The 18,527-nt window shown below is 42.4% G+C and overlaps 1 protein-coding gene across 1 annotated transcript in view; it reads right to left on the bottom strand.

Moving 5' to 3' along the window:
* Nucleotides 1-18,527, bottom strand: part of stx18 (syntaxin 18) — a 209,410-nt gene that overhangs the window by 23,377 nt on the left and 167,506 nt on the right. Inside the window, exons 3-4 of the mRNA XM_033021304.1 lie at nucleotides 6,781-6,896; nucleotides 5,091-5,168 (exon numbers count right to left, since the gene is read on the bottom strand). Coding sequence (XP_032877195.1) covers nucleotides 5,091-5,168; nucleotides 6,781-6,896 — 194 coding nt within the window. The remainder of the gene's footprint in view (nucleotides 1-5,090; nucleotides 5,169-6,780; nucleotides 6,897-18,527) is intronic.

Below are 18,527 nucleotides of genomic sequence, written 5' to 3'. Positions count from 1 at the left end.
ACACCAACAATAAAAATGTGGATATCAAATATGTTTGAAACACTACATCTGGAAGAGATGAGATTCCTCTTAGCAGGCAAAGCAGACCACTTCCAAAAGACGTGGTCTACGTTTTTGGAACTATTATAAGCATAAGGTGCAATAGTAATTAAAAACAAACAAACAAATAAATAAATAAATAAATAAATAAATAAATAAATAAAAGGTACCAGGATCTGGTAACGGGGTGTAAAAAAAACAAAAAAAAAAACAAAACAACAAAATAACAAAAACAGACTTGGTTGGTGGTCTCCTTTCTGCGGAGTTTAATGTTATAATAGAGCGATTGTTTCTCCTTTCTTTTTCCATCTTTTCTAGGGTCTTCTTTCTTTCTTCACTTCCTTCTCTAACTTCTTTTCTAAGGGGCTTTCTTTTCTCAACACTCTCTTGCACCTTCACGACTCTTGCGCACTTTCTTTACTTTCTTTACTTCTATCTTTTTCTTAAAGCTCAAAAAATGAAGCGGTACAAAAAATGTATTAAGACATATGTGTTGTGTAGTATTGTAATTTACCGTACTTCTAATAAAAAAAATTAAATTAAAAAAAAAAAAAAAAAAAAAAAATTATAAAAAAAAGGAATTAAAGTCATTATCGTACCTTGTCATGCATAGATTAGTGTGGGGTTGGGAGGAACAGGCAGTGTAATAAATTGAAATAATACTCCAAAACTGTATTTCCATTAGTTTAGGGAGTGAGATTTTATTCCATCTAGCCGCATGCTGCTTCAGCATCAAAGGACGGATTTAACTCACAGTTGAAATATGTACAACGTGCAATATTGCATGCGTCTTTGTTTTCTAAATCACATTCTTAAACACATGACTATCTGTATTGATGTCAACTAGCTTAAGCACATGGCTTAAACCATTTGGTAAATATTTTATAACCATTGTTGTGAAGGGATATGAGTTTGCAATACAGGCAAACAGAAGGTTCTCAGCTCTGCAGTTCTGGAGCAGTTCTGGCTTCCCTCTTGGGGACCCCCTGCATATCTGACCTCACTCTCACTGCCATCGGTGCCTCCGACCTCACTCTCGCTGTTCCCAGTGCCCCGGACCTTACTCTCAGCTCCACCGATCTCTCTAACCGCATTCTCACTGTCCCCGGTGTTCCTGATTTCACTCTCACCGTTCCTCATGTCCCTGACCTCACTTTCACTGTTCCCAATCTCTCTGCATTCACTCTCACTGCCTCTGGCCTCAAAACTCGCTGCTCCTGGCATCCCTGACTTAATTCTCGCTGCTTCCAGTGCCTAGACCTCACTCTCACTCTTTACTCTCACTCTCACTGCTCCCCATCTCTCTAGCCTCATTCATGGCTACTCCTGGGAGTCTCGGGCCTTGCTCCCGGCACTCCCGAGATCCCTCTGATCTTCCGTACGTCCGCTGCTGGGCTGTTACAAAGTATGTTCTGGATTTAATAGATTAAGCCACGGTCTATAGGACTTTAATATTGTCACTTGTGCGAGTCTAGGTAATCACAAACAGGCTCGTGAGTAACTTGAGGACAATGCTGTTTTAGCCCCGGGTTCACTAAATTACCAGTCATTAAATGTGTAAAGTCTTACTCTAGTTGGTAAGAAACAAAGGCTCACTTTGTAGAATTTTGTTTTGATGCTGGATACAAACATGGTATTTGAATTAAGAAATGAAAACCATTCACACATTTTATATAGCAAATTAACTTGGTTACGGATATCTTTTTTGTTCATGCGGAACTAAAATTACAATCTTCTGCTTTGATCTGATACTAAGTGCCCTCCATAATGTTTGCGACAAAGACCCATCATTATTTATTTGCCTCTGTACTTTCAAAACTCTTTAGATTCTGGAGTAGTTCCTGAGGATTGGAGGGTGGCAAATGTAACCCCACTTTTTAAAAAGGGAGGGTGAGAGAAAACGGGGAATTACAGACCAGTTAGTCTAACATCGGTAGTGAGGAAAATGCTAGAGACAGTTATTAAAGATGGGATAGCAGCACATTTGGAAAGTGGTGAAATCATTGGACAAAGTCAGCATGAATTTATGAAAGGTAAATCAAGTCTGACGAATCTTATAGAATTTTTCGAGGATGTAACTAGTAGAGTGGATAAGGGAGAAGCAGTGGATGTGTTATATCTGGACTTTCAGAAGGCTTTCGACAAGGTCCCACATAAGAGATTAATATGCAAACTTAAAGCACACGGTATTGGGGGTTCGGTATTGATGTGGATAGAGAACTGGCTGGCAGACAGGAAGCAAAGAGTAGGAGTAAACGGGTCCTTTTCAGAATGGCAGGCAGTGACTAGTGGGGTACCGCAAGGCTCAGTGCTGGGACCCCAGCTATTTACAATATATATTAATGATTTGGACGAGGGAATTGAATGCAACATCTACAAGTTTGCGGATGACACAAAGCTGGGGGCAGTGTTAGCTGTGAGGAGGATGCTAGGAGGCTGCAAGGTAACTTGGATAGGTTGGGTGAGTGGGCAAATGCATGGCAGATGCAGTGTAATGTGGATAAATGTGAGGTTATCCACTTTGGTGGCAAGAACAGGAAAGTAGACTATTATCTGAATGGTGGCCAATTAGGAAAAGTGGAGATGCAACGAGACCTGGGTGTCATGGTACACCAGTCATTGAAAGTAGGCATGCAGGTGCAGCAGGCAGTGATGAAAGCGAATGGTATGTTACCATTCATAGCAAAAGGATTTGAGTATAGGAGCAGGGAGGTTCTACTGCAGTTGTACATGGCCTTGGTGAGACCACACCTGGAGTATTGTGTACAGTTTTGGTCTCCTAATCTGAGGAAAGACATTCTTGCCATAGAGGGAGTGCAGAGAAGGTTCACCAGACTGTTTCCTGGGATGGCAGGACTTTCATATGAAGAAAGACTGGATAGACTTGGCTTGTACTCGCTAGAATTTAGAAGATTGAGGGGGGATCTTATAGAAACTTACAAAATTCTTAAGGGGTTGGACAGGCTAGATGCAGGAAAATTGTTCCCGATGTTGGGATAGTCCAGAACAAGGGGTCACAGTTTAAGGATAAGGGGGAAGTCTTTTAGGACTGAGATGAGAAAAACATTTTTCACACAGAGATTGGTGAATCTGTGGAATTCTCTGCCACAGAAGGTAGTTGAGGCCAGTTCATTGGCTATATTTAAGAGGGAGTTAGATGTGGCCCTTGTGGCTAAAGGGATCAGGGGGTATGGAGAGAAGGCAGGTACAGGATACTGAGTTGGATGATCAGCCATGATCATATTGAATGGCGGTGCAGGCTCGAAGTGCCGAATGGCCTACTCCTGCACCTATTTTCTATGTTTCTATAAAATTTGTAATATAAAAAATCGCATGTGGTTAAACTGCACATAGCCAGATTTTAATTAAGGCCATTTTTATACATTTTGGTTTCACCATGTAGAAATTACAGCAGTGTTTATACATAGTCCCCCCATTTCAGGGCAGCATAATGTTTGGGACACAGCAATATCATATAAATTAATTTAGTCATGTTTAGTATTGTTGTTGCATATTCTTAGCGTGCAATGATTGCTTGAAGTCTGCGATTCATGGACATCTCCAGTTTCTGGGTGTCTTCTCTGGTGATGCTCTGCCTGGCTTGTATTGCAGCCATCTTTAGTTATGCTTGTTTTGGGGGCTAGTCCCCTTCAGTTTTCTCTTCAACATATAAAAGGCATGCTCAATTAGGTTCAGATTGGGTCACTCAAAAATTGATCATATTTGCTTTGAAAAACCCCATTGGTGCTTAAGCAGTATGCTTTGAATCATTGTCTTGCTGTAGAATGAACCGCCGGCCAATGAGTTTTGAGGCATTTGTTTGAACTTGAGCAGATAGGATGTGTCTATACGTTTCAGAATTCATTATGCCACTACCATCAGCAGTTGTATCATCAATGAAGATAAGTGAGCCAGTATCTTCAGCAGCCATAAATGCCCAGGCCATAACACCCCCACCACCATATTTCACAGATGAAGTGGTATGCTTTGGATCTTGGGCAGTTCCTTCTCTCCTCCATACTTTGCTCTTGCCATCACTCTGATATTAGTTAATCTTTGCCTCATCTGTCCACAACTGTGGTTGGTCTTTTAAGTATTTCTTGGCAAACTGTAACCCGGCCAGTGGTTTGCATCATGCATTATCTGTATTTCTGTTCATTAAGTCTTCTGCGGACAGTGGTCATTGACAAATCCACACCTGACTCCTGAAGAGTGTTTCTGATCTGTCGGACAGGTGTTTGGGGTTTTTTCTTTATTATAAAGAGAATTCTTCTGTCATGATCTGTGGAGGTCTTCCTTGGCCTGCCAGTTCCTTTGCGATTAGTAAGCTCACCAGTGCTCTCTTTCTTCTTAATGATGTTCCAAACAGTTGATTTTGGAAAGCGTAAGGTTTGGCTGATGTCTCTAACAGTTTTATTCTTGTCTCATAATGGCTTCTTTGACTTACATTGACACAACTTTGGTCCTCATATTGATAAACAGCAATAAAAGTTCCCAAAGGTGATGGAAAGACTGGAGGAAAGACTGCTGAGAGCTCTCTTATACCTGCATTAAGGAGGCAATTAACCACACCTGAGCAATTACAAATGGCTGTGAAGCCATGTGTCCCAAACATTATGGTGCCCTGAAATGGGGGGGACTTTGTATAAACACAGCTGTAATTTCTACATGGTGAAACCAAAATGTATAAAAATACCCTTATATAAAATCTGACAATGTGCACTTTAACTACATGTGATTTTTTTTATTACAAATCGTAAATTGTGGAGTACAGAGGCATATAAATAAATGATGTGTCTTTGTCACAAACATTATGGAGGGCACTGTAGAGTATGCTCACTACGTTTTGGTTCCTAACCATCATTTTTCTGATTATTTTTGGTTCACACTTACATTCACTGCAAAAATGTATGTGATCATGTGTGATAAATTATTTTTATAACCTTGTAACCAATTTAATGAAGCTATAATTTTAGCAGCATATGTTTCTGTAGCTTTTCTTAAGGATAAGAACAATTCTTTTGTAAAATTCAGAAAAAGGCAGTACTCACTTTTAAGGTAAACTTCTAACAGGTCTAAAACACCTTCTCGATGCTCCTTAACTTGGAGAGAAATCAAATTCTTGATTGCTGTTTGAGAAACAAGTGGCCTTTAATGCAATTATTGTCCAGAGAGTTCAGAAACTTGCTGCTATATTCATTCAATTATTTGTTGTGTTAAATCTATTAGTATTTAAAACTATTATTTAAACTGTCACATCAAATCTGCTTAATTAGGCATATATCAAATTGCAAGAACACATAAGGATCTCATGTTCTTTATCTTGTACATAAAAGTTCTAACAAAAATCCAACATAATTTACCGCAAATAATTATTTTAATTATTAAGGTTTTAACATGCTCTGGTGTAAGGAGTCATGGTAAGGATGGAGAGATGGAGGTAAAACATTCCTAAGAGGCTGAAGGGAGAGTGGCAAGATTAGAGCAGAGGACTAATGGGAGTAGAAATATATCTTCCATTGTATGCGCCTGAGATGCAACGGAACAGAGTTCATGCACAAAGTTATTGTATCACACATTGAAACATGCAACAGAAGACAAATTTCTATCTCAGGGTAGTTCAGGTGATTTGTGATTTAAGGACAGTTTTAAAATTTGACCAGGGTAATCATGGCACAGAAAATACCACAAGGACACAAAAAGCTGAAGTAGCTCTGTGGGTCAGGCAGCATTTCTGGAGCGCATGGATAGATGACGTTTCGGGTCAGGATCCTTCTTCAGATTGATTGTAGTTGGGGGATGTGGGGAGAAAGTTGGGAGGTAAGTGGAAGAAAATACTGCAAATACTCAGTATGTAATTCAGCGCAGCATCTATGGAAAGTGGATCATTGATCAGAACATTTCATGTTAATTATGTTTTATTCTCCAGAGATTTTGATTAGGCAGCATTTCATGTTTATATTTTTTGATTTCCAGTCTCCAAGGCCACTGTGGAATTCACAGGGAGTCAAGCCAGTTGCTTCACACTGAGTGGGATACTTTAGGTCGCACCCGCTAAACTCCTTGAGGAGGGTCACCTAGACATCTCCCCTCCAGTTCAAAGTATTGTGGACATTTTTGTTTAGTGTACTCCAAGTGGATGCTTCTGGCAATTTAAACTCCTCAACACTTCAGGACAGGGAATTCCAGAGATTTGCCACCCCTTGACGATAACGTTCACTTGTTCCTCCCTCCTACATTGCTCTTCTGCCTCTTGCGTAGCAGTGGACTGGGAAGTACTTCCTCAGTATAGCATTGACAATACTCAAGGTGTTGAATGATGTTTGCATTTATTACTTCTGAAAAGAGGGGCAGCTCAGTGGCACAGCGGTAGAGTTACTGCCCTACTGTGCCAGAGACCCGGGTTTGATCCTGACTACGGGTGCTGACTGAATGGAGTTTGTACTTTCTTCCTATAACCGCACAAGGTTTTTCCAGGTGCTCCGATTTCCTCCCACACTTCAAAGACATACACGGGTTGTAAGTTAATTGGCTTCGGTAAAATTGTAAATAGTCCCTAATATGTAGGATAGTGTTAGTGTACAGGGTGATTGCTGGACAGCATGGTGGGCCAAAAGGCCTGCTTCCGCACTCTCTCTAAAGTCTAAAGTTCTAAATGACAGTTTCCTGTCAGTAAGAGTTTAGCTATTTTGCAGATTTTTCAAGGCTCTGCAGACTTTTAGTTCTGTCCACTGGCTTTACCTTCGGTCTTCAGCTGGTGGATGGCATCAGAGCAGGTTCGCATAAAAATCTGGGCGTCCTGGTCAATCTGATCACGCTCCGTGTCTGACATGCGGGAATATTCTGACATTCCATAACTAGGAATAGAAGAAGACAAATAACATGATAAGGCAAGATCAAAAACAAAAAAACAAAAGTAACTGAGAAAATTAGAGGAAAGACTCAGACTGAGTAGCAATTGAGAAAAGAGGCAGCTTGTGTTCAAGATTTTCTTCAAAAAAGCTGACCAAATTAAAGTATTCTGTTTTATTTCAGGTTTTCAAAAGCTTTCTTTCTCTTCATTGAATTTGATGTTTCATTTGATGCTGACAGTGAAAATAGTTAACAGTTGGATAGACTATTTCAAATATGGGGCAAGGGTATCTCCTCAGGATGGAAAAGAATAGAAGGGAAGAATCCTGTTATTGTAGTCCACATTGGAAGCATCATTAAAGGCAGTTGGAAGAAAGTAATTCAACAGAGAAAGATTTCAATTAACAAGCAAAATGACAAATGCCATAATCTCTATGCTTCTAACTAGGTCCAGTGCAAACTAGCATAGGATCTGCCCTTATTTTCCATTCTGAACTACATGCAATTCCAGACTGACCAAAATGACTGACTTACATTCCAAAATTCCCCAGGTGAAGATACGAATGCATCAATTTTCCAATAATCTTCCCCTCTGAAATCCTTTTAATTAGCTTTGTGCTAGACCATCATAAAACATAGCAAAGTATAACATAGGAGCAGGCCCTTCAGCCCACAATGTCTGTGCTGAACAAATTAATCTCATCTGGCAGCACATGATCCGTATCTCTCAATTTCCTGCATATCCATCCATGCGCCTCTCTAAAAGCTTCTTAAACTTTGGCCCAACTACTATGCCCAATGTGCGTTGATATTGTCAATCATTCCTTTTCTTGAAAATCTTTCCCACCTTCCAAAAGTCTCTTGCCTCCTCATGATTCTTAAAACTAGCTACTGCACTGTTTGAAGTTTAAACAGTATTTTACAACAAGGAATCTATAGAGATTTACCTCCCCACTAACCAGTTAGTTATATTGCCAGTTTTGTGATAACCATCTCGAAGCACTTAGTCCTACAACTGGCTGAGTGGGCAGACTATTTCAGTGCAGTAATAGTTTGGAACATTACTTGATTAGTATTGATTTTAGCACAAATTTGCAGTAAAACACTGAAATATTTTTAAGGTCACAGTACAATACTTGGTACTTCGAGTACGCTGCAGCCATCAACAATGGTGCACAATTGCAATGAAACACAGAGCAACGAGGTAATTATATTGCAGTAATGTAGCTCATTGTAGACCAGTAACCTTGAGGAAGGCGGCTATTGTGATGAAATTAATTTTTGTTTGTCATAATAAACATTTTGGACTTTAATTTTGGCTGAGAACCTGAGTAATATGGAAAGTGATTTCCTCTGCGGCAAATGTAAATTGAATTAAAATGCTCGAGACTTTTGAAACATATTTATTACAGTTTCAATGTAAATGTGGCTGGTGATTTATAAATGTTTTCTTAAAATATTAACATAAACCAGCACAGCGGAGCAGCTGGTGCTGCTACTGCCTCACAGCGGTGGAGACCCGGGTTCCATCTTGGGTGCTATCTGTGTGGCGTTTGCACATTCTCACTGTGACCATGTGGGTTTCCTCCAGATGCTCCGGTTTCCACCAACATCCCAAAGGCGTGCGGCTTTGTAGGTTAATTAGTCTCTGCAAATTGCCTTGAGTATGTAGTCAGTGGATGTGAAAATGGGATAATATAGAACTAGTGTGAAAGGCTGATTGATGGTCGGCATGGACTCCAGTGGGCTGAAGGGCCAAGAAAAGACCCTTTCCCTTCAATGTCTGTACTGAACAATATATAAACTAGTCACATCTGCCTTCACATGATCTACATCCCTCCATCTCCTGCATATTCACGTGCCTGCCTAAAAACATCTACCAGCACTCCCCACAGCACATTCCAGGCACCCACCACCTACTGGGTAAAGAAAAATTGCCTTGCACATCTCCTTTAAACTTTGTCCCTTTCAGCTTAAAACTATGCCCTCTCGTCCTTGGACCTGAAATTGGTTTACATGAAAGAACACAAAGTGCTAGTGTAGCTCAGCGGCTCAGGCAACATCTCTGGAGAATATGGATAGGTGACGTTTTGGTTCGACCATTCTTCAGACTGATTGTAGAGGGGCGGGGGGGGGGGGGGGGGGGGGGGGGGGGGGAGGGGTGATGAAAGACAGCTGGAAGAGAGGAGAGATAGGACAAAGAGAGGCAGATGGTTGGAACAAAGGCCAGAGATTAAAACAAGAAGGTATGAGACACAGGGTTGAAGAGTTGCAAATTGTGAGGCACCAGGAAGGAAAGTGGGAGGAGGGGTAGGGGAGAAATAAGTATGAGTCCAGGTGGGACACAGGGAGATGGGCTGTCATGTGCAAGACGCAAAAGAAACAGCAAATTTTGTCTATTTCTGTCAAGAGTCTTTTTGTTTGTTTTTGTTTGTTTTTATAACAGCGATATGGCAGGATGACAACTTCATAACACATGTTCTACGGGAGTTTGATTCCCAAAGAGTATTACCTCATGCAATTGGATTAAAAGTAATATGTCACTGCTCCACCCAACTTTCTAGCTGATCTGGCTAGGAGATTGAAGGCAAGTAGCATAAAAATCGTATTATATGGAGTAAAAGAAAACACTGATGGACAAAGAAGGATAAAATTAAACAATGTTTCTTGTTGTAAATGGGATGGCCTGTAAAACTCAGGAAATCTTGCTATGATTGGGCTTGTTAGTGAGACCACATCTGGAGAAATGTTTGGAGATTTAATCTCATTTAAGGAGGGCTTAATTTGCATTGAAGGCAGTTCAAAAAATGTTCACTGGGTTAATAGATTAATACTTAGGAATGTAGTGGTTCTTTTATGAAGAAAGAATCAGCAGGTTGGACCTAAACTCAATGCCACATGCTGTTATTTAGCACATTAAGCTCATGTAAACGGGACAAATTCTTATCACAATGTTTTTGACGATTGCAAAATGTAGTATGGAAGTCTGATGACACGATGAGAAAATGACCTGCCATAATCGTATCCATGTCAGATCAGTATATTTTACTGTTTGATTCATGCAGATGACACAAAAGTGGGTGGTATTGTAGATATGAAGATGGTTGTCAAAAATCGCAGCATGATCTTGATCGGTTGGACAGGTGGGCTAAAGAATGGTTGATGGAATTTAATAGAAAGAAATGTGAGATGTTGCATTTTGGGAGCACTAACATGGGCAGAACCTACATAGTGAACGGTGGGGCTCTGGGGAGTGTTAGAGAACAGAGGATTCTAGGAATACATGTACAGAGTTTGTTAAAAGTTGCACAGCAGGTAGATGGGGTGGTCAAAAAAGGCCTTTGGCACATTGGCCTTCATCAGGCAGAGCATTGAGTATAAAAGTTGGGAGGTCATGTTGCACTTCAATAAGATGTTGGTGAGGCCGCATTTATCGTATTGTGTTCAGTTTTGGGCACCATGTTATAGGAAAGATGTTGTCAAGTTGGAAAAGGTGCAGAGAAGATTAACGAGGATGTTTCCAGAACTCAATGGCCTGAGCTACAGGGAGAGGATGAGCAGGCTAGAACTTAATTCCTTGGAGCACAGGACAATGAGGTGTGATCTTATTGAGGTGTACAATATCATGAGAGGATAAATCGGGTAGATGCACAAAGACTCTTGCCCAGAGTAGGAGAATCAAGAACCAGAGGACATAGGTTTAAGGTGAAGGGGGAAAGATTTAATAGGAACCTGAGCAGTATCTTTTTCACACAATAGGAGGTGGGTGTATGGAACGAGCTGCCGGAGGAGGTACTTGAGGCAGGTACTATCATAACATTTAAGAAACATATAGACAGGTACATGGATAGGCCAGGTTTAGAGGGATATGGGCCAAGCACAGGCAGGTGGGACTGTGAATATGCAGGGGTTTGGGTACTTGGGAAAATGGGAGGTGTCTGTGAAAAGATCTGTCAAACCTGCTTGACATCATTTGCACGGAGTTGCAGAACCATGTGACATAGATGGCTCCAGGGTCTGAAGCCTGGGAAGGGGTTGCAGAAGGTTTCTGTCCAGATGGCCTGCAAGTTGCCAATATGTCTGGGATTCTGCAGGTGGAGCTATGTGTTGAAACTATGTAATGTACTGTTATCTGATTGGGCCAAATAGTTGTGCTTCTATGTATTTTGCAGCATGTATCAGTAATTGGCTTGTAGGAGTTGCCTCCCCCAAGTAATGTCACGCCCTTAGTTCGGAGGGGTATAAATGGGTGGGGAGCACATTTGGCTGTGCCGATTGTCTTTAGTCTGTACTATTATTGTATACAATAAAATTCTATACAATAAAAACCAATTGAATAACTACTTTGGTAACTATTTTGGTTCTGTCTTCACTAAGGAAGACATAAATAATCTGCCGGAAATAGCAAGGGACCGGGGGTTAAATGAGATGGAGGAACTGAGTGAAATCCAGGTTAGCCGGGAAGTGGTGTTAGGTAAATTGAATGGATTAAAGGCCGATAAATCCCCAGGGCCAGGTAAGTTGCATCCCAGAGTATTTAAGGAAGTAGCCACAGAAATAGTGGATGCATTAGTGTTAATTTTTCAAAACTCTTTAGATTCTGGAGTACTTCCTGAGGACTGGAGGGTAGCTAATGTAACACCACTTTTTGAAAAGGGAGGGAGAGAGAAAACGGGGAATTACAGACCAGTTAGTCTAACATCGGTGGTGGGGAAAATTCTGGAGTCAGTTATTAAAGATGGGATAGCAGCATATTTGGAAAGTGGTGAATTCATTGGACAAAGTCAGCATGGATTTATGAAAGGTAAATCATGCCTGACGAATCTTATAGAATTTTTCGAGGATGTAACTAGTAGAGTGGATAAGGGAGAAGCAGTGGATGTGTTATATCTGGACTTTCAGAAGGCTTTCGACAAGGTCCCACATAAGAGATTAGTATGCAAACATAAAGCACACGGTATTGGGGGTTCAGTATTGATGTGGATAGAGAACTGGCTGGCAGACAGGAAGCAAAGAGTAGGGGTAAACGGGTCCTTTTCAGAATGGCAGGCAGTGACTAGTGGGGTACCGCAAGGCTCAGTGCTGGGACCCCAGCTATTTACAATATATATTAATGATCTGGATGAGGGAATTGAATGCAACATCTCCAAGTTTGAGGATGACACAAAGCTGGGGGGCAGTGTTAGCTGTGAGGAGGATGCTAAGAGGCTGCAAGGTGACTTGGATAGGTTGGGTGAGTGGGCAAATGCATGGCAGATGCAGTATAATGTGGATAAATGTGAGGTTATCCACTTTGGTGGCAAAAACAGGAAAGTAGTCTATTATCTAAATGGTGGCCGATTAGGAAAAGGGGAGATGCAACGAGACTTGGGTGTCATGGTACACCAGTCATTGAAAGTAGGAATGCAGGTGCAGCAGGCAGTGAAGAAAGCAAATGGCATGTTAACATTCATAGCAAAAGGATTTGAGTATAAGAGCAGGGAGGTTCTACTGCAGTTGTACAGGGTCTTGGTGAGACCACACCTGGAGTATTGCATACAGTTTTGGTCTCCGAATCTGAGGAAAGACATTCTTGCCATAGAGGGAGTACAGAGAAGGTTCACCGGACTGATTCCTGGGATGGCAGGACTTTCATATGAAGAAAGACTGGATAGACTCGGCTTGTACACGCTAGAATTTAGAAGATTGAAGGGGGATCTTATAGAAACTTACAAAATTCTTAAGGGGTTGGACAGGCTAGATGCAGGAAGATGTTGGGGAAGTCCAGAGCTAGGGGTCACAGTTTAAGGATAAGAGGGAAGTCTTTTAGGACCGAGATGAGAAAATCATTTTTTACACAGGGTGGTGAATCTGTGGAATTCTCTGCCACAGAAGGTAGTTGAGGCCAGTTCATTGGCTATATTTAAGAGGGAGTTAGATGTGGCCCTTGTGGCTAAAGGGATCAGGGGGTATGGAGAGAAGGCAGGGATGGGATACTGAGTTGGATGATCAGCCATGATATCGAATGGCGGTGCAGGCTCAAAGGGCCGAATGGCCTACTCCTGCACCTATTTTCTATGTTTCTATGTTTCTAAAATAGTTGGAATTCCAGTGCTCGTATTCGGTGTTTGACTGAACCAGGCTAGGGTTAGATCCAGTTTAGATCCAGAATTAACATTGGGGACTCATCCGGCATCTCAACGGATTGCCAACATAAGTTAGCGGTCGAGGGAATTGAGTTGTGTCAGAAGGTGAAATTGAAATTTCCAACGGATTGCCGCCAGTTCCCAGTTAGGGAAATGCATAACCCAGCCTTTAATCCGACTAACGCAGTTGGTGCCAATAATCCTCGAACTATTGAAGTATACTCCCCGTGGAAACCAAATGAAATGATGGCTGTACTGAGTAAAATACCCGACAGGAAAAATCACCTGCTTCTTTTGTGGACTATCTCCAGACCACTGTGCGTGTGTACCACGCAGATTCGAGAGATTTGTGGGCTGTAATTCAGCAGATTATAACTCCAACAGAACATGTCAGGTTCTTGACTAATTTGGGAAAAAGGAAATGCCAAGTGCCAGTGCAGACTTATGGGGAAGTCCCCAAACAAGGCCACAGTATAATGCGCCAGAATGGGCGAGGGTACAAGAACCAGAATATCTAGGTTACTCTGATGAACCACCTCCCTTCTAACTAATTTCCCCAAGACACTGGAGAGGGAATAGATTAGTGGGACCAGATTGCTGCTGTACTTGTGCAGAGAATGCCCGACAAGAAAACACCAGAATGGAGGGGGCAATCAGCGGGAGTGCAGGGAAGACTGGCAAGGGAATCAAAGACAGGGAAGATAAATGAACTTCTCCCAAAGTAATCCGTTTTCACCAAACTGTCTAGCAAACCTGGCAAACTTATTAGTGAATGGATGTAATGCCAATGATGAACCTGTTGTGACATTGCAAGTGGAGGGAAGGAAGTGCTCCTTTTTAGTGGGACATCATCCATGTCATCTATTCAGCCCATTTATAATCTCCCGAAATCAAAAGAAGTTCAGAGCCTGTCCGGATTCCAGGGACAAGTTTGCCAGTACCCAATCTCCATGGCAGCCGAAGTAGTATATCAGAGGAAGGCTATACAACACAGATTTGTGATTACAGCAGGATTGGATAGCAATTTGATGGCCAGAGATTTGCTGTGTGCATTCCAGTTAAAAATCGAATGCAGTGATAATGGAACAACAGTAACTCCATGGGCTCCTGAAAGACAGTGCTACTCGTCAGTAACGCAATGGTGGTCCCTAGATTTGGAAGATGAGCCCCTGCTTCATATCACATTGGCCTATGATAGAAGTGGAAAAAATAAAGAATTAGAAACCTTTTACAAACCCCAAGAAGGAACAAAATGGGATGTGAATATTTCAGCATCAGTAACAGGAACACAGGGAACTGCAGAGTACATTGAAATACCCCTAGACTTATGGAAATGAGCTTCAGAGGTTGCCCCACACATAACAAGGAAGGTGAATTTTCAAGCACATGCACAGGACTTGAGAACAATGGTTAAAAAAAAAGCAATTGATCTGGCCGATCCGAGTATATACCAGGAACAGAACTTGCCTAACGAATGTACTGTTCAGTTTTATCAGACCCCGAGGACAGTTGTTGCCCAGCTACGCCAGCATCTGGGGAGTGAGGTATGCGAGCATGTGGACCCGCAAGTGTGGGCAGAAGACGCTACTCAGGTAGGATGTGTTCATATTGATCCCATCCAGGTAGCTCTCCAGAAAGGGGTAACACTGGCCTCGATACAACAGTACCCATTAAAACAACAAGCAATCCCAAGTATAGACAAACTAATTCGGGGATTGCTGGTGCAAGGCATCCTGGTAGAGTGCCAGTCCATTTGTAATACAACGATCCTTGCAGTGCCCAAGGCTGGGAAAGAAGGCCAGAACAGAGGTCCAGGACTTAAGATCTATCAACGCAATAGTGGAACTGCTCCATGCCTTGGTGCCAAACCCGGCTCATATTTTAGTCTTGATTCCAGCAGAGGCGAAGATTTTTTCAATTGTAGATCTGCAGCATACCTTCTTTTCATTACCTCTGCACCAAAAACAGCCAATACTTATTTGCATTCACTTACAGAGGACAGCAATATATGTGGGCAAGTCTACCTCAGGGATTTATTAATTCACCCACTATTCTCCCGATGTCTTCAGGGACAGTTAAAGACTTTAAATTTTAAATATGGATCCACTTTGGTTCAGTATGTGGATGATTTACTGGTGGCTAGTTTGGATTAGCAGAACAACCGTGAGGATACCACTCAATTATTAAACCATTTGGCAATATTGGGATATGTGGTCTCTCAGTAGAAGTATTGATGGCTCAACGAAAAGTATAATATCTGGGAGTAATAATATCGACCACAGAAGGAGTCTAGAGAGAAGTAGAATTGGACCAATTATGTGACTTTCCTATATCAAAAGATGCAAAACAGATGAGACAGTGGCTCGGCATGGTGAAAAATACAGAGCTTTCCCCTGCCCACCCCATGGGACAATCCGATCACCTCTCACTAGCAATGTTACAAAATTTTGAGATTTTAAAAATCAAGTCTGTAATTTATCCCATCAGATAAAGCATAAAAATAAGTTTAATTTGACACCTAATTCACTTTCATATCTCAAGTATTTAAAAAGTTATGGCCATTTTCATACTCGGAAATGAGCATCTTGTTCCCTATTGATTTTCTATGGACATAACAAAAAAGTTGTGATCGTGAACAGTCAAAAGCCCATAACTTTCTTAAAAATTAAGAGAACTGAATGAAATTTTCAGTTATCATAGATTGAAGCATTCTGAAACAAATATAAAATAATCTTACTTGGATGACCTGAAATTAAAGCATATAATTAGTTAGTTACCTAATTGTAGCTAATTTCAGACTTCAATTACTAGATCTAAACATCTATCCATTTCTTAATAAATTATTAACATTTTAAAATAGCCTAAATGTCCAAATAATATTCACAAATAATTCACAATAAAACATGATTTTAAAATCTCATTTACATTAATTTATAGACCAAATGGAAGGAATTCAGTGTTTAATTGCTGTAAATAAATGCCCATTTAAATCAGCTTTCTAGTGGGTCCCTGTGGAACGCGCTGGTTTAGAACGTTCACATTGCGGTAGATTTGTGCCCCAAATGCCCTGAAAAATACTGCGCGATATAATGGGCCCAAATTGAGCTACTCGCAATATTAAATTTTGTATAACGGGATGTTTAGAAGCCCTTTTTAATGTAAAAATATACAACCTAACTTCTGCTATCTGCTTTATGAGACCCTGCGGTTGCCGGCAGTCGCGGGTTTAGAGATTGATTTTTAAACTACTATAACTATTATACGAGGCCTTTAAACCTAATAATAGCCTTTGCGACGGGGTCTTCCAGCGATTTTTCGTTAATAATTAACTAGGCTGAACATCTTCGATTTGAACAGCCTAGAGAAAATCGCGTTTTAAACCCGCCCCCTCTAAACGGCGCCAAAATCGCGCACACCCGCAGCGGAAGATTTTCAAAGACGCTTCAGGTAGGCTTTGCAACATACCTACTCTCACTGTTTCTACTGCCTGCATACAAACCCCTCATCCGCAAGACCAAACCTGCAATAAAGATGGTCAAAATATGGCCCAAGGACGCCACCCCACAACTCCAGGACTGCTTTGATCGCACCGACTGGGACAGGTAGACTTGGAGGAGTACACATCCACTGTGCCCTCCTACATCAACTGCTGTGTGGAGTTTGTCACCGTGGACAAGAAAATAAAGATGTTCCCAAACCGGAAACCGTGGATGAACAAGGAGGTCCAGAATCTGCTAAGGGCACGCAACAACGCCTTTAAATCCAGTGACACTTCAGCATACAGTGCTGCCAGGTCGAACCTGAACAAAGGTATAAAAAAGGGCCAAAGACATCCACAGGCAAAGGGTGGAAGACCACTTCAATACCGCGGACACCAGAAGCATGTGGCAGGGTGTCAGGGACATCACTGACTACAAGAGCAGCCCTGCCTGCCCCCACAGTGTTATCACACTGGCCAACGAGTTAAACACCTTCTTTGCCCGCTTCGAAACTGGCAACACCACCAGGAGTGGAATAACCCCGGCCAAGGCGGAGGGACAGGTCTTAACATTAAGCACACAGGATGTACAGTGCGCTCTGCGAAGGGTCAATCCACGCAAGGCTGCAGGCCCGGACGGAGTCCAGGGAAGGGTACTAAAGGACTGTGCTGTACAGCTGGCTGAGGTATTCACCAGGATCTTTAACCTTCTCTATCTCTGGCAACGGTCCCCAAGTGCCTGAAGTCAGCTACCATAGTGCCGGTGCCGAAAAAGACAAAAATCACCAACCTGAACGACTACCGTCCGGTTGCCTTTACACCAATAACCATGAAGTGCTTTGAAAGGCTGGTCCTCTCACACATCAAATCCAGCATCACTGCCTCACTGGACTCTCATCAATTTGCACACAGGGCAAATAGATCCACAGAGGATGCCATCTCTCTGGCTCTTCACACTGTCCTGACTCACCTGGAAAGACCTGGCACGCTTGTGAGGATGCTCTTCATAGACTATAGCTCTGCATTCAATACGGTCATCCCCACCAAGCTCACCACCAAACTCCACCAGCTAGGCCTCAGCTCGTCGATATGCGATTGGATCCTGAATTTCCTGATGGAACGACCGCAGGCAGTGAGACTGGGCCCGCACCTGTCCTTCACTATCACCCTGAGCACCGGCACACCACAGGGCTGTGTACCGAGCCCCATGCTCTACTGTGTTCCTGCATTCGACACCAACACCATTGTCAAGTTTGCAGACGACACAACGGTGATTGGGCTGATCACCAACGGTGATGAAACACACTACAGAGCGGAGATGCAGAACCTGGCGGACTGGTGCTCAGATAACAACCTGTCGCTAAACACCTCTAAGACCAAGGAGCTGATTATCAACTTCAGAAGGACACATAATGGGGAATACGCTCCAATCTTTATCAACGAGGACAGTGTGGAGAGAGTGTCCAGCTTTAGGTTTCTGGGCACACACATTTCAGAGGACCTCACATGGTCCACCAACACCACTGCGCTGGTCAAGAAGGCACAGCAACGACTGTTCAACCTGAGAACACTGAAAAAGACTGGTCTGCCCCAACAGCTGCTGACAACCTTCTACCGCTGCACCACAGAGAGCATCATAACATATGACATCTCTATGTGGTATCTAAGCTGCACGGAGGCGGAGAGGAGAGCTCTTCAGCGGGTCGTCCACAGAGCGCAGAGGATAATTGGGACACAGCTACCAGTCTTGGAGGGCATCTACTACACACAGTGCCTCAGGAAGGCCGTCAGCATTCACAAAGACTCCTCACACCCTTTCACTAGTCTGTTCGAACTTCTACCATCTGGCAGACGTTACAAGGCCTTCTACGCCCGCACCTCCAGACTTAGGAACAGCTTCATCCCCAGAGCTATAGCTGCTCTGAACCGGCCCTGCTGAGTGCCCCCCCCCCCCCATGAACTGTCTCCCTCGGATGGTCACATCGAGCCGGCACAGACCTATTTGCACTTTATACTGTTTTTTTTTTTAATCA

The sequence above is a fragment of the Amblyraja radiata genome, chromosome 1 (genome assembly GCF_010909765.2).
Source record: "Amblyraja radiata isolate CabotCenter1 chromosome 1, sAmbRad1.1.pri, whole genome shotgun sequence".
In the NCBI taxonomy this organism is placed as follows: domain Eukaryota; kingdom Metazoa; phylum Chordata; class Chondrichthyes; order Rajiformes; family Rajidae; genus Amblyraja; species Amblyraja radiata.
The sequence above is the reverse complement of the archived record's forward strand: the minus strand, read 5'-3'. Positions and strand labels throughout refer to the sequence as shown.